Source organism: Amborella trichopoda, chromosome 9, assembly GCF_054954075.1.
Source record: "Amborella trichopoda isolate Santa Cruz 75 chromosome 9, AtrichopodaSantaCruz75HAP2 v2.0, whole genome shotgun sequence".
In the NCBI taxonomy this organism is placed as follows: domain Eukaryota; kingdom Viridiplantae; phylum Streptophyta; class Magnoliopsida; order Amborellales; family Amborellaceae; genus Amborella; species Amborella trichopoda.
In genome coordinates this window covers 15,973,496-15,999,107 of record NC_142344.1, presented here as the reverse complement: position 1 = coordinate 15,999,107, position 25,612 = coordinate 15,973,496, and the positions used below count along the sequence as shown (strand labels likewise).

Below are 25,612 nucleotides of genomic sequence, written 5' to 3'. Positions count from 1 at the left end.
ATGGAAGAGTAAGGAAATTATCTAAATTAAGATTCTATAAGCTTGTGAACTAGATTAAACATTCTAGTAATTACCGAAAGCTAAAATAGAGGTGTAATTGGAGTGGAGATTCAAGAAAATCCCCTTACTAAACCATTACTTTTGTTAGATCTTAGGAGAAATGATGAAATTTTTGGCAAAGGGGAAATCCTCAAAACTACTATCAAATGAACATTTGTGCTACTAGGAAAACCTTGAGAAACCATCACTCATCCACTTTCGCAGTGAAGAAAAGAAAACTAGTACTCCACCATGCACAAGCACACTAAGGTTTCATCATCACCTCCTACAGATGCATCAACTGCTCTTGAATGTCGATAATATCAATTTCCTGCCCTTCATGAACCTGCAGAAATGGAACTAATTCAGATAGAGCATAAATTCCTCGCTCCAACAAGCAGCTATCATCCTTACCTTACACCGCAGGCCATGGAACGAGGACTCTCAAGAGTATGAATAGGAACAAGACTTCACCTCTAAACCTGATTCTTCCAAGATGGCCACCACATCTGCGACACAAACTCCGCTTTCGCTGCCACCTCTGATCAGCACCTCGATGCCACTGCCATCTCTGCAGGACCATACGTTAACCTCCAGAGAAATCCTCAGCCTGTCCCTTGTTGCCCTCAGTTCCTGTTTCCCCAATTGAAATTACGGGTCTCATGCTGCAATGGAGTAGTCAACTCCTCCTTATGAATTGCAATGGTTATAGTGATACTGGTAATGCGGAAAGAAAGGAATGTCAAAATCTTCGAAGGTAGGCTTGGGCATGATAAAGGAAAGAATTCAAGAGGTGGTAGCAATGTGGACTTTGGCAAGGAAATAGTTTGGTGGGATAACCAGGCAAACTTTATTTCTAATATCTGAGAGATCACATTGCTGTGTGATTAAAAAACGGAAACCCAACAGATGGACTCCTCCCTCAGAGTGGATCAAGCTTAAGTTTGACACGAGTGTAGCTGGGAACCTACACCAAGTAGATATTGGAGGAGCCCTAAAAAATAGCAAAGTCTCCTGCCATTCATGTTTTCAGGACCTGGTAGGCGGTGCACAGTGCGTGTAGCAGAATTTAGGGCACTCAGAGCTGGGATTTCACGCTGATACCTAGACCACAATAGAGTTGTCATTGCTGGAGATTTTGCTAAAGCAGAATTTAAGGCACACAGAGCTGGGATTTCCTGCCGACACCTAGACCACAATAGAGTTGTCATTGCTCGAGATTCTGCTAACATAATTAATTGGATATCCTTAAAAGCAGCAACCTCATGGAGGCTGAGGCCACTTTTGGATGAAGTTATCTCATTCCATTTGGGGAGAGTTCTTTCGTGTCTAACAGAGAAAAGAACGTCTTCACATAACACCTCGCATGATAGGGGCTTCAGAGTCCCAGGATGACGATTCAGCATTTGACGGCAGCAACGTAGACCTAATATGCGAGGAACACCATTCTCCCCAAACCATTTCCCCCAACTCCATCCTGCCTTCCCATTACTCTCTTCTTGTTCTTCTTCCTGTTCTTTCTTTTTCCTTTATGTACAACTACCATTATACATTTTTTTCTAAAATAGATAATAGTCAACATTATCAAGGAAAAAGGACAAAGTTTATATAAAGATGCAATCATTAAAGAAGGAAAAAGTTTACATAGAGATGCAACCTTATTTACATAAGATTGCATTAATCTACAGAAGATTAAATTAATCTATACCAGCCATTTGAATAATATAGATTTTCCATTATCTCAAAAGGTGTACCACTTTTTTTGATATTAACTTAAAAAAAATTTAAATTAAAAAAAAAATGAACAACTAAAATGGATAGGGTAAAACACCACAACCTTACCTCTACAAGTAAGGTTGTCGTCTTGCACAAACTACACCAAAAAATTAGCCATGTATACCACAATGCGTTCAAGATAATTTTCACAAAATAAAATCCATTGCTTCTTAAAGAATAAATTTCATAACCCAAAACAAATTTCATTAATAATTGTACAGTACGGTGAAATATAAAAATCACTCCTCCAATAGAAAAAACTCCAAAGTGCTGGTGTTCCTCCAGAGCAGAGAGCTCCCAAAACTAAATGGGCTAACGCAGATTTCTTAAATTTGAGAATCGAGTTTGCGCATTGCCACTGTATTGAATCAAGTCGAGGATGCTCACTTTACAATATTGCTTATCTTTTGAACCACAAATTTCAAGTCAAACCATCCTCAAATATTCTATCATGTAAGTCACAAGGTCCTGGGGCCTTTCAAATGCATGATTTCATTAAATTTATTAGTGACATTATCAGGGAAAAGATGGGACTTGAAAAGCCTTCAAGTCGAAAGAACACTGAAGCATTACAAAATAAAAAAGTCTAACCGTTGCTACTGTTACAGTACTAGTATAATCATCAAACAACAACAAAGAATAAGAGAGATGCTGCTTTCTTGTTTATATGTACAGCTTTTTGATAAATCATGTACACCCAATTGGGAAATTTAACAAGAAGTACGGAAAGGAAAAAGAATTAAAATCCCCAGATTGAAGAGGATCACAGATAGAACTAATGCTGTACAATCCTCGATTTATGGCGGTAAAAGACCCAAAACCCTCCAGTCTGCATCGCGGAGCAAAAACTTCCATAACGACGAATTTATTTGTGGGGGATGTTCATGGTACCCGTTAGTGTTCCTTTCTGAGAGCGATACCAATCAGCCAGATATCTCAAATATCTGAGAAATGTATAGCCATAGTCAGATACCATTTCTTCTAGAATACCCCCAAGGCTGGAGAGAGAAGGAACTTACTGGTCATCATTCTGATCTGCAATTGCCGACGTCCCCCTAATGGTTCTTCGTAATCCTGCGACCTATGGCATGAAACAGCTAAAGTTTTAAGACCAGAGAGGTAACCCTCCAAGCTTAACAGGTTAACATTAGCAGGACTGACCTGATGGTTAGGTGTCTCGTTTCCAAGGCCGTGAACCCTGAGATAGTCTTCGTATGTCTGTAATAGGTAAGCTATTTAAGTATGAAGTCAAGCAGCAATTAGACGTAATTCGTGCGCTTTGTTGAGGAAAACATTTCGTTTACCTGTTACATGTTTTGGAAATTCTGCCTAGTGAAGAATGCATGAGGATAATCCCATTCATATAGAGATCTGCAAGTGGAATTCACTTCCAGAATTTTACCTTATAGTTGAGAATTTTTTTGTGGAGCAGAAACATTCAATTGGGTGATTCTTCACCATGCTTTTATTGGTCCATACTGTTGTTTCATCAATTCAGTGGATTCGTTTTTGGAACCTCAATTTTGGAGAGGTAGTTGACCAATCTGAGTGGGAAAAACCCATAGAACAAGGAAAAAGAACATTACAAGTACAATAGCATGCAATCTCATGGCACATCCTATGGGAATGGCGAATTTGTGTGGAAATACAGGTCAAAAGGCCTTGAAATGCCCAAAATAGATTTTAGTCCCAAAAGGACTCACCTCAACCTAGACTGATTTATATTGAGACTTCAATGCCAAATGCAAAAAATGAGCATAATTAGGATAACATGCAGTCCTGTGAAGAATAAGAAATAGAGTATCTCGGTGGATTTCCATAATTATACCCGCTATGCAATTTTTAAAAAAAAAAATTGAAATTATATATAAAATTACTTTTACTGTTAAAAAATTCCACCAAGCATTAGAAAAGCACACAAATGAAAGTAACAATATATGCATTTCAAGACAAAGAAAAAAGAAAAGAGCAATTGCTCGAGTACTAGAAATTTGAAACGAATGAAAAGCCACCCTTCTTATCGCCCCTCCTCTTCGTCCCCCCTATTTCCCTCGCTCTATGCCAAATACGATGCAACCCCCGAAGGAAGCTATACCTCACGCCGTCCCCTCCCTCTTCTCTCTCCCCCCAACCCCCCTTTCGAGCCCTTCTCCTCAATCACTGCTCCGCTAATCTCAGTTGTCGCAGCCCCTCTTGCGGAGCCGATCTCAATTTCCACTGCCCCTCTCGCTGCACCATTCTCCACCCCTGTAGGGGGTAAAATCTCGTAACACCAAGCAAGGTCTCTCCAACTATCTTTAGTTGGTTGGTTCCATGCCCCAACAAAACGACGTCAAGGGCATGGGCATCCAGAGGTGAGCTGCGGAATCCTGGGACATCTCTAAACTCTCTTGGAAACTCTCCTCCAAGGACTTTCTTTTCTTCTCCTCTTCGGAAACCTCTCTCCACAAGGCTATTTGCTCAGCCCATCAACTGTCGCTTCCATAAGACAGCCCTCTCCCTAAGCCGGTGGCACAAGGACCTGGGGACGATTAAACCACAGAAGATTTGGCTCCTTTCCTCCCATGTGCCCCTCCATGTCTGGAACATTAATACATTAGCAAAGATTGGCAAGGCCTGCGAGAACTTTCTTTCCATTCACTAAAGATCAGCCAACACCCTTCCTTTGGGTTCAATCCAGCTCCTCGTTGAATCCCTCTCCCATCCCTCATCCCCCCCTTTTTCTGGCTCAAAGCAGAAGGACGTTACTATGCATGCCCATCCCCTGACCCACCTCAACATGCAGAGTATCTCTAAACTCCCTGCATCCATTCCTCAAACTTTGGACATCCCGCCTTCCAAATCCTCCGCCCCAGATGGGTGGACTATCGTTAGGAGTGATGTCATACTCAATCAAAGCGCAGTCGTTGGCCTCCAAATCAAACAGCTAGAAATTACCCCATAACTTTTGACCACAAATAAAAAGCCCATGTGCCTCAATCGACATTTAAAAATTCAAACCTCAATCCCCTACCACCCACCACTTTGTCTAACCTCTCCTTGACAAGCCCAACCTAGCTGTCGCAAGTCCAGGCAACCTCTCCTCCCTCGGGCAAGCTGTGCGTGACATGTGCCCCACCGCCTAATGCAGCTTTTTACCCCGTGGTCGATGCAAGATTGGATGGCCAGCCCCTGGTTCCCTTTTTCACTCTTTCCCCAGCAAGCCAAAAGCCCCTTTCCCCTTCTGACAATCAGGCCTCCACGCGTGCTCCAATGGGCCATCCCACCTAGTCGCTCATCCTCTCATCTCAGATGTCCATCACCCCTTCAATCCCACAAGACAAGGCCCTCCCTCCAGGTGGTTGTTTTGTCGGTCATCATGCGGCTTCCCCAACTTTGTCGTTGACGAAGCCCTTCCCAAACTCAAGCTTTTTCCTTGGGTCCCCATCATCTCCACTGCAGGCCGAAGGTTCTGACCTATGTCCCCTCCCTCCGCCTCTCGTTAGAAACCTTTTGGAGCAGCTCCACCTCGCTTCATTGACCTCCCCTCTAATCATCACCTAGAGGCCCTAGCTCTGCACCTCTCTCTCATCCTTATGAGATTGTTCCCTCTTTTCCCCTCCACTACCTTGGGGTCTCAGCCCCTCCATGCCCCATTTCGCTTTCAGCCCCTCTCTATCTCCTTCAATGCCCCCCGCCACCCCCGATCGGAGCTCTGGAAAACCATCCCCTATCTACACTGCTCTCTCAACCCTTGCGACACCCAACCCTTGTTCAGTTGCACTGTCTGAAGTGTCCCCTTTACTACTTTTGTCCCCCGCTCCCCTGCCACTTCATGTTTCTCCTTCGCCACATCAAGTTGCTCTCACCCCTTCTTCTCCGGTGCAATTTTTCCCTTATCCTTAACTTCCTCCCCCCTGTCCCCACACCCACACCCACCCACATCCCAATAAGTCCTTCCCCACAGATATTAACTCCCTTGGGTAGGAAACAACAATCTAAATCCCTTGGGTAGGTAGCAACAATCTCCAATGACAGGCTCCCATTTCCTCCTAAGATTTTTCGGATTTCACCTCTAATGGCTCCTCAGCATCGGTAGACTCCGTCTTCGTCCAAGACATGGACCATGCCCAAGGAAAGGTTTTCCAAGTTATGACGGTGATGCATAGTTAAGGGAACCTTGTGGGTAGGGTGACGATCCCACTCCGGAACCTCGATCCCACAGTTCCTACAAGGGATCTTGTAGGGACCCCGGCTTTCAATTTTGGTATCCAGCTCCCCAATTAGGGGATCACGTTCCACCCATCAGCAGAATCCAGCTCTATTTCGAAATAGATCCCCACTCCCATCAACGTTTTGGTTCATTAAAATATTGGGTTCCATATTTGGGGGATCTATTTTCATTAACGGACGATACCATGCTAGAGATTGCCATTGTCCCAAGTTCATATTATTTAGGAATCATAAGTTCCATGATGGTAAAATCATGTCCCTTTTTCACATAGTATGAAATTCTATTATTTTAGATTTTTAATTTGAACTAGGCATAGTCTAGAGAGACCCATTGTTTTATTAAGTCCTATTGTGCAAGCCATCCCTCTTAGTTGTGAGAATGTATATTTCATTTAAAATCTTATATTTATGATGTCCTATTGTTTTAGATTCTTAAATCACAATAACAAATCCTCTAGTCGTGCGATGAAAATATATATTTTCATTTCAAGCTTTAAAAAGTTTTTTTTATATGAGAGAGAGAGAGTAGTTCATCTTGTACCTTCGGAGAGCCAGCCTTTGAGAAACAATGGAAGCAGAGGAGACTACATTCGAAGAAAATGACTCTTTGAGTGGTAAGATTCTGAGTTGCTGGGGCCAACTAGTGAACCTTGATTCCTAAACTTTGAATTTCGATATTAGAACAAGAGGAACCCCCTTATATGACATACTTAAATCTCGATTCCTTAACCAAGGGAACTCGTACACTATCTCTAATTGACAGCCTCATTTTTATGTAGAGTGGAGCTTAGATTCCTACTAGTCAAACATCGAACCCATTGACATGGGAACTCGCTCCCATAAACCTAAGGCTCTTGTTCCTTGTCTTGTTCATTGTACAGACGCCAATCCTAACCCAAGGAGCTTCCACTATAGGGTGGTTCGACGAATCTCGTACCGATCCGGCTCTCGTCTCCAACAACTTTGGGGTGATGGGCTTCAAATTTTAAGGTCCAAAGGAAGCCTTACTACATTTTGTAGCTTCTAGCAACAATCCTCAATCCAAACCTAGAGGACAAAGGGAGGGAGCTTGCAAACTTAACTTTTGACGTCAACTTCGTGACTGGAGGCCAAACACTTGCACTCAACTCAATTCTAGGTGACCAACCAGTCTTCTCAAACCAACGCTTAAGGTGCATTCACCCCTCCCCCCTGTCCAAATGAAGGTATTGATGTGGAACATTCAAGGCCTAAGTCGTCCACATAAGAAGGATGTCATCCGAGAACTATGCTCCAAGCTCTCTCCCTCCAATCTAGTTGTTGAGACCAGGCTCCTTGCACCCTCCCTCTCGCAAATTAGAAGCATTTAGGGCAGTAGGCCCTTCAATTGGTTAGCCCTTGAGGCCCAGGGAGTATCAGGAGGTACTAGCTTCTTTGGGATCCATCTTTGCACTTTCTTCTCGACTCCAGAATTGGCGCATTTTTGGTGACAGTGGTGCTCTCTAAATTTCAGATGGTGTCAAGTGAAAGTGCACTGCCATGTACGATCCCAACTTAGATAACCTCAAACCGGCTTTCTAGGAGGAGCTCCAAGTTTTAACCTCCATAGATCCCCCAGTGTGGTGGTTAGGGGGGGGATTTTAACATCACTTGGTGGGCCCACGACCGAAATGCTAACCATTCCATTTCTTCAGCCATGGTCCAATTGTCAACTTTCATATTTCAAAACCACCTTATAGATATTCCCCCTTGAAGGGTCCCAATATACTTGGTCTGAACACTCCCTTAACCCATCTCTCTCTAAGCTCGATCGATTCCTAACCTCTGTGGAATGGGATCAATTTTTTCTTGGAACCCACTCTATGGCAATGCCCAATCCCACTTCAAACCACCGTCCCATCCTCTTAGATACCCAGGCTATCTCCCAGGGAGCTCGACCTTTCCGTTTCGAGCTTATGTGGCTCGAATACCAAATTTCAGAAATCCTCAAAACTTTCTCTGAACTCCACACTCACGGGGTCATTAGCCAAGCTATGAATGCCACCTTCATAGCCCTTGTCCCCAAGATTTAAGGGGCCAAAGAGCTAAAGGTCTTCAGCCCCATAACTTTAGTCAACAGCCCCTACAAACTTCTCTCTAAAGTGCTCGCTTCGAGGCTCAGAGCGGTCTCGCCGACCCAAGGGGCTTATGTTCATGACCGCAGATTTCAGATGGACCCGTAATTGCTCATGAATACATACACTCCCGTGCAACCTAAAAAACCCCTGGCTTGGCCATAATAATTGATTAAGAAAAGGCCTATGACCAGGTGGACTGGTCTATCCTATACAAGACCTAGAGAAGAATGGGTTTTGGACCAAAATGGAGTTGGGTGCGTGGTTAAATATAAAACCCTGTTTTTTCAGTGCATTTAAATGTAACACCCAAAGGCTTTTTCCTGGCCAGCAGAGGTCTCCGCCAAGGGGACCCGTTGTCTCCCTTCCTCTTTGCAATAGTGGATGAAATTTTCAATTCATCTATCTCTTGGCTATACCATGCAGAACTGCAAAGGGCTTTCCGATCAAGCAGTCGTGGCCCCATCATATCTCACCTCCAATATGCAGATGATACTTTGGTCTTCTGCGACTCATCGGATCAATAGGTCGATACTCTTCGCACTTTCCTCAAGTGCTTCGAGAGGGCTACAGGCTTCAAGGTAAATTTAGCCAAATCAAAGATGATGGAAATATGTACTGATCCGGCCATGGTGTAGCCCCTGGCCAATATTTGGGGATGTGCAGTATTGACGACTTCCCTTCGACATATCTGGGCCTCCCTCTATGCCTGGGGTCAACAAGCCTTTCCCTTTTGAGCCATATCATTGATAAATTTGATCGGAGATTCGCAGGGTAGAAAGGAAGATTCCTATCCAAGGCAGGAAGGCTTACTCTTATCAAGGCCACGTTATCGAACACCCCCATTTTCCAAATGTCCATCTATCACATTCCAGCTTCAGTGACCGCCCGCTTGGAACGCACGATGAGAGACTTTTTTTGGTCTGGAGATCAATCCAGAAAGTTTCATTTTCTTTCTTGGCCCACACTTTGCCTTCCAAAAGCCAAAGGCGGCTTCCGTATTCGTAAGCTCAAAACCCACAATAAAGCCCTCTTGGGTAAGTGGTGGTGGCAGTATGCCAGCCAACCCCTACACCTTTGGAGAGAAGTAATTCGGCACAAATATTGCTGTGGAAGTGATGGCTGGTTTCCAGAGTGCCGAACAACACAGAACATTTTGGGTTTCTGGAGGTCCATTCTCCGCTGCCGCAACAATTTCATCCAACATGATCGCTTCCACCCTCAAGGGGGAAGTAGGGTTAAATACTGGATAGACACCTGGATAGGCCATGCCCCCCTCAGGGATCAACTCCCTGCTCTTTACCTTCTAGCTCAAAACTGCCACTCCTCTGTGGCCGAAAATTTCAGGGGCCTAGGGTCACCTAGACAATGGTCGTCTTTGTTTAAAAGGGATTTGTCAGACCCTGGGCTAGCTGATTTTACAGCATTATCAGGATCTATGCAAACTGTTTTCCTTCCCCCTATCGGTGAAGATAAGGTCATTTGGCCCCCCACAGTCTCAGGACAGTTTTTGGTCTCCTCCTTTTTCCAGGCCCTAGGCTGAGGTCGATTCTGCTCCTGCCCTTTCTATCTCGCATATTGCTGCTCGTGCTTCGTCCCCTCGAACTCCACCTAGGATTCAATTATTATGTTGAATAGCTCCACAAAAGGGCGCTGACAGTAGATCAGATCCAAAGAAGGGGAGTGTCTGGTCCCAATAGATGTGTAATGTGGTTTGAGGCCAAAGAATCCAATGCACATTTATTCCTTCAATGCAGTTTGGCCACAACGTTGTGGACAAACCACCTTTGCCTATTCCGATTGACGTGGGTTACCCCTAGCTATATTCCAGAAGTGTTTCAGCTTTCTATCCCTTGGCCAAAGGCAGGCAGGTATTTCTAGAAAGCCTCTGTTGCCGTGACCTTATGGGGTTATAGAGCTAGAAAGAAACAACCACATTTTCAGGGGCAAGTTTTCTTCAGTCGATTCCTTCATTGCGAAAGTCAGGAATGACGTCTCCTTTTGGGTCTCAAATCATAAGCTCTTCAAAAATTTCGCTCACTAAGACCTGTTTGGAAATTCGGATGCTGTCTCATCCCTCTCTCCACCTAAAAGCTCGCCGTCGTCTTCATGGAGACCGCCTGACCCCGGTCTAGTCAAGTTTAATTTTGATGGTTGCTCACTAGGCAACCCTGGGCCATCTGGTATACGAGGCATCTTCAGAACCCACGATGGCAGCACGCTCTTGTCTTTCTCTCGCCCCATCAGATAGGTGGACTCCACTCTTCCCAAGGCCCTTGCCCTGTTGGAAGGCCTTCCCAAGTTCAACTCTAGCTGAAGTCTTGATCTCTTGGTGGAAGGGGATTCCAAAAACACTATAGCCTGGGCTTCCAAAGCCAGCTCCTGCCCGGGGCGCCTCCATGACATTTTTGAAGAGATTTCTCATCTTAGTAGGGGATTCAAAATATCCTGGAAACACATTTTCAGAGAAGCAAACTCCGCAGCAGACCTTCTAGCGAAGAACGGTGCCCAATCCAATCTGGACCCCTGAGCACTATGCTACCCATAACCCTATCTCTCGTTTTACCTATTCCTGTACACTTGAGCTGTAACGCATTTGTTATGGCCCTTTGGGGTTTTTGTAAAGGGTACCACTTATAGGTGCTGAATTTTGTACACTCCATTTTACTGAAATATAAGTGAATATTCTCAAAAAAGAAAAAAATTAACCACATGAACTAACTCTGTAGGAAATTTAATCTGAGCCACAAACCAATGTAAAACTTGCAATTTCAGTTTTGTGTCACAAATCATAGGCCAGCAGACCTGAAATCAAATTGTTGACTCTAGGTGCTCAGTCAAACCTGATCCACATGCTTCACACGTAGACAAAATGTCCCACAAATCCACAATGCATCATGCTGAACAGAAAGAGAAAATTTTAAATTTCTTATTTGGACATTGTGAAATGTCCAAAAAAGGTTCCAAATACCATATAGATTAACCGAACAAAGAGGACACCCACGATTTTGTACACCTTTTACAACAGGAAATAGAACAGTTAATTGTCAAACAAGCGAAAACGTAGAATAACACTGAGACCCAAAAACCTTGATTGTGTCCTCTTAACACCTTAACTCTATCGAACAAGACTAAAATGTGCTACGCCAAAAAGCACTACAACCCTCTAAAAGATAATGTTCCCTAGGGAAAGTGTTAAAATATCATTTTTAATACTTGAACAAGTTGCGGTACAAGTAGAGATGGATGAAGAGGAAGCAGGACGTGACCCCTAATTTGATCATGAGTGGAAGGCTGCAATCCAGATTATATTTATATCGTTTTCAACCCTAATTAATTGAGGGTTAGATACGGGTACAACTAAACCCAGAAATTACATATTAGTCCTTTACAAAACATGAACTACTAATACAAGATTAAGTCACAATGGTATACAAATTACTAAAATCCCCTGACCAATTACTACCCCTCAAGTGCTACATCATGTTTTAACATGTACAACCTGTCATTCAAATCCTAATGTTCTTTCTTTAATATTGTCAATATATCTACCATTTGATCAGTTGTGCCCACGAACCTTGCTTCCATCTTTGGCTTCAATCTTTCCCACATGAAATGAAAATCAATTTGAATATGTTTAGATCAATCATGAAGTACTGGATTTTCTGCCAAGGCTAAGGCACTCTTGCTATCACAAAACACTGGGGATCCATACCATCTCTGATATAACACTTTCTAACACCTGATATTCATTTTTAGTTCTTGACCAAGCTATATTCTTATGTTTCTACTCCACGATATCAAGTTTTTCATAGCATAAACACAATTGAATCTAGGTCACCAGCCAAATCAGCACTGAATATCTCATTATTGATTCAATTTGCAGATTCTTCACATCATTTTCATTTTAGACTATGCCATGGCTCATTGTTCATTAAATTTATCTGATTACTTTCTTTAAGGCTTCCATATCTGATGAAGAAAGCATATTCATAAATTGATATACATGATTCATTGCATATGATATTTCAGTCGTGTTAGTGTTAGATAATATAAAGACCCTTGGTTCTCTTAAAAATTCCCCTTCACCCCTGATCAGCCTTTTAATCATGGCAACAGGTGTTGTTGAAGGCTTACAGTTCACCATATTGACTTTTTGTAACAAATTCAAGGCATAGTTTTGTTGAGACAGCTTAACTTCATTAGCATCTCAATCAACCTCTATCCCTAGAAAATACCTTAGCACTCCCAAATCTATCATTCGGAACTATCATTAGGAAATCCCTTCACATCAGCTATTAAGACATATGACAGACCTGTAATGATAATCATCAACATACAAAAGCACACCTATAATACCTGCATCACTTCTGTGGATGAACTGGGAGTGGTCAACTGTTGCTCTGTTAAATCCCCACTCCTTTAATGCATTGTGAGAAATTTGAAACCAGGTTCTTGAAGCTCGCTTCAATCCATAAATTGAGCGACTCAATTTACATACATACTCTCTTAAATCTACTTCACTAAATCCCTGTGACTGCTCCAGGTAAACCTCTCCTTTTAACTCCCCATGAGGAAATGCATTCTTTACATGCAGCAAGAAGAGTGGCGAATCACAGGGCAAGGCTGATGATAAAATAATGTGTAGTGCCACAAACTTGGCAAGAAGACTGAATCATAATCAAGTCCATGTTGTAATTAAATCCTTTAACTACCAACCTTGCCTTGAATCTACTACCATCTGATTTATATTTCACCTTATACACAAATTGCAACCAACCACATTTTTCTTTCTGGGCTTTTCTTCCATGTATTATTGTCACACCCCAAGTTTTATAATACTAGAATTCCTGAGATGTGACAGTCCATTCTTAACGACCAAAAACAAATTTGAAATTTTCACTAAATATTACATCAAAACAAAATTTCCACTTACCTTTTCGATTTGTACAGCGTTTACTTCACACTTATAATTTGCATGAAGATCTATGTGTATATACAACTGTAATAAAACAAAAAATACAAAAGGGAATTCATCCATGACTACAACCTTCTTCCAACTACTTTTGTTGTATATACGAACCATGAGGCTGCGATTACTCTGAGAAACATTTCAAAATAGTTTGATGAGTTTGACTACTCAGTAAATGACCATCATTATCCCCACAAATCATGTTTAGAGAGTGTAAATATTTTCTAAAATAACACATATTAAGCAGAATTTTGACATACTGATTTCATGCATTCTAATATATGTTATTAAACAGATTCACTTCTAATCTTACACATATCCTGTATTCCTTATTAAACAAAGAAAATAAGCATAATACATCGACCATATGCACATGATCATATCAAGATCATATTACTACAATCAAATATCAGATATGGTCAGACAAGTATTCACAACAACAGAAGTCCTGCAATAGAAGCACTAACCTCGGGTTCCAGGCCTTGGTTTCAAGGTTAAAACTTCTACTATCCCACAGGATGAAGCACCACCAATGGGTAAATCCGTTGTGTAGTACCTCATACACACACACAACCTCAGTATGCATTGGAGCTTTTTGATAGGCACTGGCCTTACAAGACACGGCCCTCTCATGTGCCCTTCTGGTGAGAGTGTTACACTACCAAAGGGGGTCCCAATGAGTAGTGCCGCACATAAGTTTTGGGGATGCGACCTCCAAACACAATCCAATCCTAACGAGGCATGTCTCCATGCACTCATATTTTATTGATAGCATGTTAACATGCACACCCATCTTATTAGAAGCAAGCTGCTATGCACACGTATCTTATCAGAAGCATGTTGCCATGCACACATACATTATTAGAAGCATGTTGCCATGCACACATATCTTATTTAGAAGCATGTTGCCATGCACACATATCTTATTTAGAAGCATGTTGCCATGCACACATATCTATCATATGTAATTACAAGGAGCCTGAACATTTCTATGTTGTACATATAGTCATGAGGGGCATCACTACGTCATACTATCATGCATATCAATTTAAAAGATCGTATTATGTCAATTACAGGCTATATATCAATGTAGTAGATGTCAGACAACAATGCTTTTCCATAAAATAATTCAAAGTAATTATTTGCGCATAACACTTGTACATAACCCGTGCATATAACACGTATAATATTTGCATATATATAACATTTTCCGTATTTAAGATTGATGCTACAAATATTATAGTTATATATGAAGATACGTAAAACTTATAGTTTCAGAAATATTATGATTAAATGCAGGATTATTTTTGGGAATACTATAGGAATATAAGTTTTCTTCAAATAATGATTTTACAGGAAAAATGAAGCCACTTACCTAAGGATCACTTTGAGATAAATATGCTATTATCGTTGCCGGAGTAGAACTAGAATCAAAGGTGTTTAGGTCGAGAGAGAACCAGTTGATGGCGGCTGATGGGGTATTTATAAGTGTGGGACTGGTGATTGCCACCTATACTCGACACATGGCATCATGTGTCATTTTTTAAGGGCCACCTCATGCTATCATGAGACACCTCCTACTGGTGATTGCCACCTCGTGGCATCTTGAGGCACTTCATACTGGCGATTGCCACCTCGTGGCATCTTGAGACACCTCATACTGGTGATTTCCACTTCATGGCATCTTGAGACACCTCATCAGTGTTTTAAAATGCAGCCACATCATGCAGTATGCGATGGGCTTCGCATCAAAACTGACCGCATATGCGCTTTTCACCTATGCGGTCACATATGTGCCACATCAGGACACATTGTAGCCGCACCCTGCATCGCACCTCATCCCCTTCATTCGAAATTGTTTTTTATTTTGCCCCTCGAGGAGGGGCAAAATGGTCTTTTTGACCATCCAAAAATGGGGGAAACTGTTTGGGGGGCTATTAAACCCCCTAAACGATGATTTCCAGCCACTTTTGTGGCTTTTTTTGCATCAAATTGAGGGAACAAAAAATTGGCGGAAATTTATTTTTCATCCAAATCTTCAATTTGGTGGTTGTTTGATACTTGGATGTTGATTTGATGCTTTTGATTGTTAATTTGGGGATGTTGGGGTGAATTTGTGATAAGAAATCGGGGGCAAAATTTGACTTCAAATTTCAAAATTGACTCTCAATATGGATGATTGTATTAAGTTATTAACTATTAACTCTTCTTGAGCTTGACTTTTGGTTTGTAGTATCACTATTTTGTGCTTATGGTTGTTTATGGTTGTGCTTATGGTTGTTGATGGTTGTGTTTTTGTGCTTATGGTGTAAATTTGTGCTTATGGTTGTTGATTGTTGAATGTTTTATGAAGCTAGTTTCAAGTTTCTAGTTTCTATCAGGGGATAGTGGATAACTGGATACAGAATCTCTGACAGCAAATAATTTTGAAGTTAATCATTAACCTAAAATACCTACTATCACATAACTTCATAATGGTTAACAAAATAACCAAACCTCAAGAAATAGACTAACATTCTAATATGACTTAACCGCAATTCACATTTCAAAAGACATTATGAAGAGGAGTTGGTCAACAGCAGAAACAGATACTTGTTGAGGAAAACTCTAACAAACAAATGAAAGTATTTGGGCCGAACCCTTGCCCAATATCCATGTGTTCTCCAAGCCTCTACCTGTTCTAGTACACTTTTGGCTAGCATGGTCTCCATCATTCCTCTCCACTTTAGCATCATTTTTTCTTTAAGATAAAAAAACCTACTTAACATGGCACTTGATTCCTGACTCTTTGCTATTTATATTAAAATATAAATGGTGGATTGCTTTCCACCGGTGTGTTTAATTTTCTCCTTTTAAATATCTATGAGCCAGTTTTTCATATTCAAAGGTAAGCCCAAAAAAAATTGAGAAAGATGCATAGAGCAAAACACATGCATGAGAACATTGAGGACATCTTTTATCCAAGATGCTTCCTCCTGGTAATAGTTACCGCAAATAACTTTCTCAAAATGGCTCAATTAAGAAATTTCAGGAGTTCTGACTGAAGCTATAGCTAAGCTCTAATTAGCCATAGCGTTTCTAATGAACTCAAAGAGAATAAGTAACACCCAATGCAGTTTGCCTTCTAGGATTGTAACACATGGTTGCTGTTATATCAGTGAGAAGCCCTATCACGAAAAAGAACTAAACAATGTATTTGATTGGAGACTAAGACGAATTTAAACCAACTCAAGCCAATAGATTTCCGGGGAAATAAAACATCACACAAACTATTGTAGGTTTGGGGAAACAACTTCCAGCTAAAATCCACTTACAGCTAATAAAAGCTAGAATTAAAAAATCCAATTTGAAGCTCAAATTATTAGAAATTCCTAAGTAAAGTTACAAACAACTAGCTACCAATGTACAAGCCAAACTAGCTTTACAGTAATCCATCACAAGCAAAAGGAATATTGAGAGTACCATATCAAGAATATCTTCATCAGACAGGCCATCCATAAAACGAAAATTTTCATCAATTAATGCCTTATTTATTTCCATTCGAGAAAGGCTATCTCTGTCAGCATGTCGACTGCCTAGCTTCCCAGGAATATAAGGTTGCCTAAAACAGGTGACATTTGGTCCTTCTAAGTGAGGTGGCAGGACATCTAACACAGATCCTCGGGAAGAGGTTCCTAGTGATAACGGTTGTTGCTGCGTTTCAGCTAGTGCGACATTTGGATAACACAAGGGAGGATAGTGCATTGGTGTCCTGGCCCAGGTATTTTGAGAATAATCCTCGTCTGGCAAAGGGCTCGAGGATTCCCTGCAGGGTCTTTTAAAAAGTAAATCATCTCTAAAAGCATTGCCCCTGCAGAAAGGGAATCAAATCTCAGGAACACATGTTACAAAGATAACACCAGCAAAACACAAACTATAGAGGTTGTACAGGTTTAGTACCTCTTCTGTTTGCCATCCATATCAATTCTTCCATCTAAAAGTTCGCACAGAGCTTCCCCAACTTCTTGGGTTAACTCCTGGAAATTACATGATCACAAGAATTCCATTTCACATAAACTCAGAATGAACAGGGATAGAACTTCTATGGAAATCAGTTGAAAATGAGGAATCAAATAAGTGGGAAGACCTGGCAGTCTCGGCTTATTTTCACAGGTTTGTAGTCGTTTAGTGGATTCTTGAGATGAAGTGTCTTCTGGAAAGCCAAATTATTCAATTGGAGCCATTTTACTTTGAAAGTCCGGCCCCATGGATTACTTCCACCACTTGACCCACTCCAAACATTCTCCCGCCTCCAACCAACAGGAGACATCATTTGTGCATACCCTTGGAAAAACCCACTCATGTTGACACTAAATATTAGAATTACTCTATCCGAACTCTGCAGAAAACATAAATTCCAATAAGAAGCATAAAAATAGGCAACAAATCATAAACCGAATTATTTTAATGAACAATGCACATAAAATAAAATAAAATATGAAGGATGATGATAAGAAAGAAAACAAACTTACATGAAATGCTTCCTCCAAAATCTGCTCATTCATCACTTGAGTGGCCCAAATACCTTTCTCAATCGATAGTTGAATATTCTGATGGTTCAAGCTTTTTATTACAAAATATCTTGTTTTATGCATCTTTCGATTTCCTATAGCACAGGAGTTACCCACTCCACACGAACGATTTGCTCTCTCTTCTGCCATTGACAGAGTCAAGTGTTCATTCGCTTTAAGGCTAGAGCTTCCTGAAAACAGTTCACAGGTTAATAAAGAAGAGGCAATAAAGATGTCAACCACATACAAAAAGCAACTTGTAATTTCACTGCCATTGACACATGAACACGGATACTCTCTCTCTCTCTCTCTCTCGTCTGGACACGTATAAGGTGGTCTGACAGACTACCTAACAAATGGTCGAGCCCCCCACCAAAACATAGGGTGATGTTTTTTATCTGAAAATTTTCAGAACATCTTTACTCGCCCCAAGAAAAGTATAAATGAAGAACTCAAAAAATTCAAGTTAATTCCCCCTCAAAGACAAAAATTCTTCAAATCAATTCCACTCAAAGAATAACTCTGAACCGTTCTTTTGACAGACGATAGATCTAGGGTTTTAAGCGGTGTTTCCAAGGCCATTGACATGACAGTTAGAGTCCAACACGCTTCTAAACTGTCTAAATGTTTTGTCCATAAAAGCCAGTATGGGAAGACATGTGCATAAAAATATTATTTCAATTTAATAATACTTCTATCTTATATATATGATAAAATTGACACAACTTAGAAAAACATGCATGACGGGCAGATTGGTAGAGTATGCTTCCTGACTTACAGAGGTTTCGAGTTTGAACTTCAGGATACCATTTTAATCTATTTTATGGTCTAATAAGACTTTTGTAGAATATATGTAATAAAAATTTGGAGCACACACTTGCACATTACTATTGACGTGGTAGAGACTACTGGCAGTTTTCCTGACCTGAGTTCCAACCTCAGAGCTATTAACATCATCATTATCATCATCCAAGCCTTACGCCATCTATTTGGGGAATAAAGCTCAGGGCGATTAACATAATTACCATTATTCAAGCCCATAGTATTTGCCACTAGCACCAGCCACAGTGAAGTATCAGCAGCCGCTGCAGAGGTAGAGGTGGCAGCAATGGCATGGTTGTGAGGAGAAATAAGGATAATAGGAAACCTCTCTTGCATTAGCTTTCTTCGGAGGCAAATAATAATAGATTTAAAATCATGTGTTTTTCATTTTGTCAATTGAACTATTTCATCAAATCCTTCCTTCAGTATAGGGAAAAATATTTACAGGAACTTATTGTAAGACAGACATGATTCTCAGTCATTCAAGTATTGATACATGAGCAAGTTAAACATGTTATTCAAGTGAGAGAATTAAAGAACTTGATCCTCAAAAGTGATGAGCACGAGTAAATAAGTATGAAAAGATCGCATCAAGGAGGAAGCAGGGCTCGGTAAGGGTTAAAAAGGATCTAAGGTCCAAGAAACTTTTAAGAAGACAGCTAGCATGTATGCTTCTTATAACCATATAGAAAGTTGGTTAATAGGAATCTGCTGATCACTCTTTCAAGACTGTATAAGGAATCTGCTGATACACCTTTGGAGCCCATACAACACCAAGTGCAAATGTAACGATTATAAGGAACAACACAGGATTATTAACTCGGTGCTCATGCTATGTCTACTCCTTGTTAAGCAAAGGAATCAAACATTCCAGAAATCTCACAATCGACTTCAATAAGATCCCCTTCAACAAGTCCACTATGCAAATCAAAATGCCCACCCATAGTTATTGAAACGCCAATATTTTAAAAAACACTAGCAGGCCAGCCTAGCGCCCAGTGTTGGGCGGATGCCTAAGCGGGCGCCTGAGATGCCTAAGTGGGTGCCCACCTCAGGCGTACTAGGGTGGAAATGCATATATGTGCCATTCAAACCATTGAAGGAAAAATCGGGCAATCTAACCGGTAACCGCCCGGTTAGATCGGAACTAGCCGGTTCTGGTTTCAACCGGTTTTGGTGATCGGCTGGGCAATTTTAAAATAGAAATAAAAATAAATCCCAAAAAAAAAAGGATTTTGTTTATAAAGCATTTTTTAATGTTTTTTTCATTATCGCAAAGATTGGAAATTTTTTTGGCCATTGATACTTATTTTTATATTTTCCCATCTTTTTCAAAAAATTTCAAAAATACCCCTTTGCACAAATTGATTCTTTAAAATCTATATTTTCATTAATTTTCAACTTCATTTGGATGTGCTTTGTTTAATCATTCTTTAAATATGATTTTTTTTTAACACTTCTTTGACCGCCCCAGACTTGCCCAGTTAGAACAGTTGAACCGGCCGATTTACCGGTTAGGGCGGTTGAAATGCTTCCAGGCCCATGTCCGGTTAACCATCCCAGTTTGATTTTTCCTACACTTCTTCAAACACACATGTATGCAGATATTTGTGTTAATTTTGTATTTTTTTGGAATATTCTAAGTAACATCCATTGTCAGATAATCAACAGAACTTTTGTATCTAAGTCAAGACCATGTTTTGTAACTATGCTATGATACTCTTTGTGTACGAGTGAGTGTATTCCTAAATAAATATTTGTACATTTAGATATATATTTGTAAAAAACTCATACATGCAGATATACCAAGACAAACAAATACACATGCAGAAAATTAAGAACCACAAATAAATTTCATTTGCCTTATGTACTCACTTTGGGAAAGCAAGGCCACAGTACCAATGATCTAGATGTTTATAACTCGCTATTGGCATTACATGTTATTATATTGACATGATCTCATGCGGATATAGCAGATTTTAGGGAGCCCTTTTGATAGTAGAAAACGTAGAGGCTATGGTCGCAGATGTAGCAGATTTTAGGGAAGTCAATATCATTTATTCACTGCACTTCCCTAGGCCTCTATCAGAAGAAGAATGTGAACAACTCATGGGCCCCCTCAATCTCCTCTTGGGCTTATTCTTCAGAAGCATAGTTCTAGAAGAATGTAATTCGAAAATGTAGAGTAACCACCAGATTTAAATGTAGTTCAACTATGGATAGAACAGAAATTTGCCCAATTGCAATTTAAATTTTGTAAAGGCATTGACTTTTTAATCATAAAAACATTTAGATGTTTCAAGCAGAATAGGGGGCATTTCTAATCAGACCAGAATCTGCAATCATTACAGTTCACCAACGAGCTTCCTTTCTTCAACTAATCAATAGTCGCTCAACTCTTGGTGTCTCACAGATCGAACCTAACCATCCTTCTCTCTCTCTCTCTCTCTCTCTCTCTCTCTCTCTCTCTCTCTCTCTCTCTCTCTCTCTCACACACACACACACACACACACACACTCACGCACAAACAGGGACAGACACAAAATAGTATGAATTCATGGGTGGATTTCTCTGATATGCAAAACAAATCTCTGTATCGTTATTGACCCAAAACACAGTCTCCTTATTCTGTACTATAACAACTCAACGTTTTTTACTTGATTATTCCTCTGTTTTCTTTTTGCAATTTTCAAACAAAATTTCATTCTGGCTCTTCAATGCATGACCCTCAACTGACCATCTAGGAAGATTTCTATTAAAAAAAAAACAAACCATCTAGAAAGGCCAATTTAATCGTCAAAGCAGGGTTGCCCGTAGGAACTTTGCTCTTTGGAGTTCTCATCAAGTTGAATACTTAGGTCCTTTTTGGATGACAGTTAGTTTTATCAGAAATAGACTATTTTGTCCAAACTTAACATGCTCTGCATCTAGCTGTTTCTTAGTGCTCACTTAGGTGGTTTATAATAATATTTGATCAGGCGATTTTAGATTCACAGGGATAAACTAAGTAGGTGTATTATGACCAGGATGAAGTGCAATTGAAAGCAAAACCAAGGTTTCTTTCCTTTTCTTTTTCTCTTTTCTTTCTTTTTTTTCTTTTTTTTTTTTTTGAGTGAGGTTGAATGGATTTTAGGTCTTATTTGCAGGTTTTTTTAAAAAAGCGGGCTTCAAGAATTGGCATCGACAAATGCATTGTGGAATAGTTCCCACACTAGTACGTCAATAACTAGAATTAGACATGTTTCGTGGTCCATCCAAACAGGGCATTAGGTGTTTGCTACCTGACCCAAAAATCTGCATATTGAAAATTGGCCATGGCCCTAAACTACAAAAGCCCCGCTCTCCACAGATTCGTAGGAGAATAACTGTTCACTCCTACTCAAGCCTGTATTTGCAGAAACCTCTTTCTCTTATAGCATCAAATTTTCTTCATGCTAATTTAACCTCATTCTTAGTTTGAATCAGATTCTTCACACCCCAGCGGTATCCCAAAAAACAATATTTCTTCACACGCCAGAGCTGCAATAGATCAGCATGTAGATGTTTCATCACTCGAGCACTCACAATTTCAAATATTGAAATAGTGAAATCCATTTGAATCAAGCAAGACCAATCTATCCAGTCCTGTAGAAAGCTTCAACAAGCTTACATGGCCAATGTTCCACTCCAATTCTCCTCCTTGTTCATCTAATTCTTCCTATGAAAAATCATCGAAGCAGAGTCCATTCTCAAGCAACTCAAATAAAGCTGCGATTGGCATGTCTCCAATAATGGCAAAATGACAAATTGAAACTGGATTTGTAGTGGTCCCCTCTATAAATGAAAATTAGGGATTGAAAGGGCAATTGCGAGGTCTGGAGTCAGAGAATCAGACCTCAAATCTAGAGTTTTAGATGTTTCCATTAATGCCTACGAACCTGGATTTCAAGGGGCTCCATTTATGGATGAGAAATGGGGCATTGAAGGGGAGTAGCATGGACTTTGATATAGAGAGCTAGAGTTTCATGAAGTTTGAAACTGCGATAAAGATGGACCACGATGCCCTAGATTTGCCCTTTCCAAGCCTAGGGCTTTTTCTTCATGGATTATGATGCACCAGATCCCACATTTTCAAGCTTGTGGTCTGCAGCTCATGTATTAACAATTATAAAAGCGTCTATAAAGATCATTCTGTAGCTGTGAAGGTCATTTTTAGTGATTATGTTCAAATATGGCAAACTCAAGGATTGATTTCTCCAATCACTGAAATTCTGCAGCTCTGCTTTTGGAGCAACACTTCCTTCTATAGAAAATCCAGATTCCTCGATGCCTAAATCCCCATTTGAAGCAACAACTTCAGACATTGCGTCCAAGGTTCTCAAGAGAGCTCTTCTGGGGAGATTCTGGCTCTAGGGTAACAAGGGGTTTCCAACAGAGAGTGAAAGCGAGAGAGAGAAAGAGGTATTCTCCTTCGCACTAAAACAAAGAGCCTGAACAAAAAGGTGAAGTCATAAAATACAAACTGCTTTTAAGAAGATATACGGAAAACAAATAACAAGTGTGTCACAAGTAATTTCAAAAACAGACACTACCATGCAGCAAATAAATTTTCAACAAAGGTATTTGTATTGTAATCAGTAAATTACCAGTATAATGGTGCATCCAAACAGCCTCATACAACATTGGCCTATACACAACAGCAGCTTTTATACAGTAGCAAGTAAACTACAGGTCCACTAGTAGAGCAGGTGGGCACCACGAAGCCAATGAAAGAAATATTGACAAAGAACAAAGATCGACTTAGCATATGCCAGGAAAACAAGTTCACTTAAAAATATTCTTTCCATGTCAACCTATCACCATTAATGCCTAACCAAATTCTGAGCTCAACTGGCAGGAGAGCAAGCTTCAATGCTTAAGGGAAGGAAACAACACCAACTCTAGAGAGAGAAGCCAGACTGAGTAGTGAGAGAATAGGTAGCCTGAGAGCTAAGTCTTCAGGGGGTTCACAGAGAACAATCAGAAGAATTCCATAATTCTTGTTATCCAATTCACCCATGACACTGAGGCGAAGAGGATGTATTCACCTCACCTGCACATACATTATTCTCTATGCTCCATGAGTATGGCAACGTTTTGTTTAATATCATGGGATGCTCAAAGATAAAAGTGGAAGGCTTTCGTAGGATTCTGGCCACTTGCTCACTCTATAACCAGGTTCACAGAGTCCTCCTATACACTGTCAGAGTGTTGCATTTCATAGAATCCTTAAATTAAAAAAAAAGGGGGGTCGACACTTTGTAAATGAATAAGAAAGGGAATGAGCGTGGCCATGAGAGAGAAGGGATGTCTTGGTGTTTGACAAGGTAATTGATAGTTTTGAAAATATTTCAATGTATGCAAGGACAACCAATGTAGAACACAGTTCAAATTAGAACAACCCAACACCCCACTCAGCGAACAACAACATGGTCAAATATCAAAGCAGTGAAATGCCATCTGAAACTCAATTACCATCACACAAAATTTGACAAGCAAACACACACTAAAGGATCATAAACCAACAAGAAACTACAAAAACATAATTAAAGCGAAGGAAATACAAGAGTCCTGAGGGAAGACCATAGCATAATATTTTTAATATTAGACACATCCAGGTGGTACAAAATTCTCAAACCGTTGCAGGACTATGCTGGTATGTAAATAACCATGGAATTCAGATACTTTGTGACCTTAATACCTATGTGTGTGCTAATTTCCATCACAATAACTTTAATAGTAAGATTAGAAAGTGGTTAAGAAATCATTGCGAACAAATTTTGAAATTTGCTTCTTTAAAAATGTTGCTACACTACTTCTTAAAGAAAAAATAGATTAAGCAAAGCAAGATAAACTAAGGCGTGGGAGACATACAGAGTTGGACGAACTATTGAGGGATTAAATCATAAGTCAAACTATAAAGTTGTGGGAGAGAGTAGTTGAGCAATGACTAAGGCGTGAAACGAGTGTATCAAAATATCAGTTCGATTTTATACCACGGAGGTCAATTATTGAAGCCATTTTTCTACTTAAGCAACTGACTGAAACACTTAGGGGGAAGGGAAAAGACCTCCACATGGTCTTTATTGACTTAGTGAGAGCATACGATAGAGTACCTAGAGATTTAATTTGGCAGATGTTGAGAAAGAGTGGAGTCACCAGAGGCTATATTGACATGTACGAGGGAGTACTAACTAGTGTACGGACAACCATTAGACAAAAGCGAATTCTCAATGACAATGGGTATGCATCAAGGGTTAGCATTGAGCCCATATCTCTTTGTTTTGGTTATGGACGAGTTAACAAAGCACCAACAACATGAGGTATCGTGGTATTGCGGATGACATAGTTTTGATCAATGAAACTTGAGGCGGCGTCAATGCAAAGTTAGAACTTTGGTAGGATGGTCTAGAATCTAAAGGTTTTAAAATTAGCCTGACTAAGACAGTATATGAAATACAAATTTAGTAATAATAGGAGTATAAATGAGGAAGTAGTTGAGATTGATGGTCAAAAAATACCACTAAGAGATTGTTTCCAATATTTAAAGTCGATAATCCAAATTAATAACGAGATTGACGACAAGGTCACACATAGAGTTAGAACTAGGTGAGCAAAGTAGAGATGTGCATCCGAAGTTTTATGTGATCGTCGTGTACCATTAAGACTAAAGGGGAAGTTCTATAAGACGGCTGTAAGACCAGTCATGCTTTATGAGATGGAATGTTGGGTGGTCAAGACACAACATATCCATAGGATGAGCACAGCTGAGATGAGGATACTGAGATGGATGAGTGGCAAGACAATAAAGGATAGAATTCAGAACGAATACATACGAGGTGATTTAGGTGTGGCTTCAATAGGAGATAAGATGAGGGAAAGTAGACTTAAGTGGGTTGGCCATGTGCAACGTAGACCTAATACAGCACAGGTTAAGAGGTGTGATTTGAATCAAGTAGAAGGCTCTAAAAGAGCAAGAGAAATTGATGCAAAACAAGATTTTTTTAAAAAAATTTTCTTAATAAATTGTTAAGGACGTATTTTTTGAATTTTCTAGGGTTATTGTTTAGGGGTTTTAAGCTCTTTTAGGGATCTAGGATTTTTTTAGATTTTTTACGAGAAAAAGTGGT

At 40.2% G+C, this 25,612-nt stretch overlaps 1 protein-coding gene across 2 annotated transcripts in view; it reads right to left on the bottom strand.

Annotated features, from left to right (window-relative positions):
* Window positions 1–2,286: 2,286 nt before the first annotated feature.
* LOC18424484 (YTH family protein) overlaps window positions 2,287–25,612 on the bottom strand; it is a 47,265-nt gene continuing 23,939 nt past the window's right edge. The window contains exons 5-12 of one of the 2 annotated variants that reach the window (XM_088848030.1): window positions 18,668–18,727; window positions 17,604–17,833; window positions 17,219–17,470; window positions 17,032–17,108; window positions 16,555–16,942; window positions 2,977–3,033; window positions 2,835–2,896; window positions 2,287–2,759 (exon numbers count right to left, since the gene is read on the bottom strand). In XM_088848030.1, the coding sequence (XP_088704156.1) occupies window positions 2,681–2,759; window positions 2,835–2,896; window positions 2,977–3,033; window positions 16,555–16,942; window positions 17,032–17,108; window positions 17,219–17,470; window positions 17,604–17,833; window positions 18,668–18,727 (1,205 nt within the window). In that variant the 3' untranslated portion in view covers window positions 2,287–2,680. The remainder of the gene's footprint in view (window positions 2,760–2,834; window positions 2,897–2,976; window positions 3,034–16,554; window positions 16,943–17,031; window positions 17,109–17,218; window positions 17,471–17,603; window positions 17,834–18,667; window positions 18,728–25,612) is intronic. The other variant, XM_011630711.3, reaches the window with a different exon arrangement.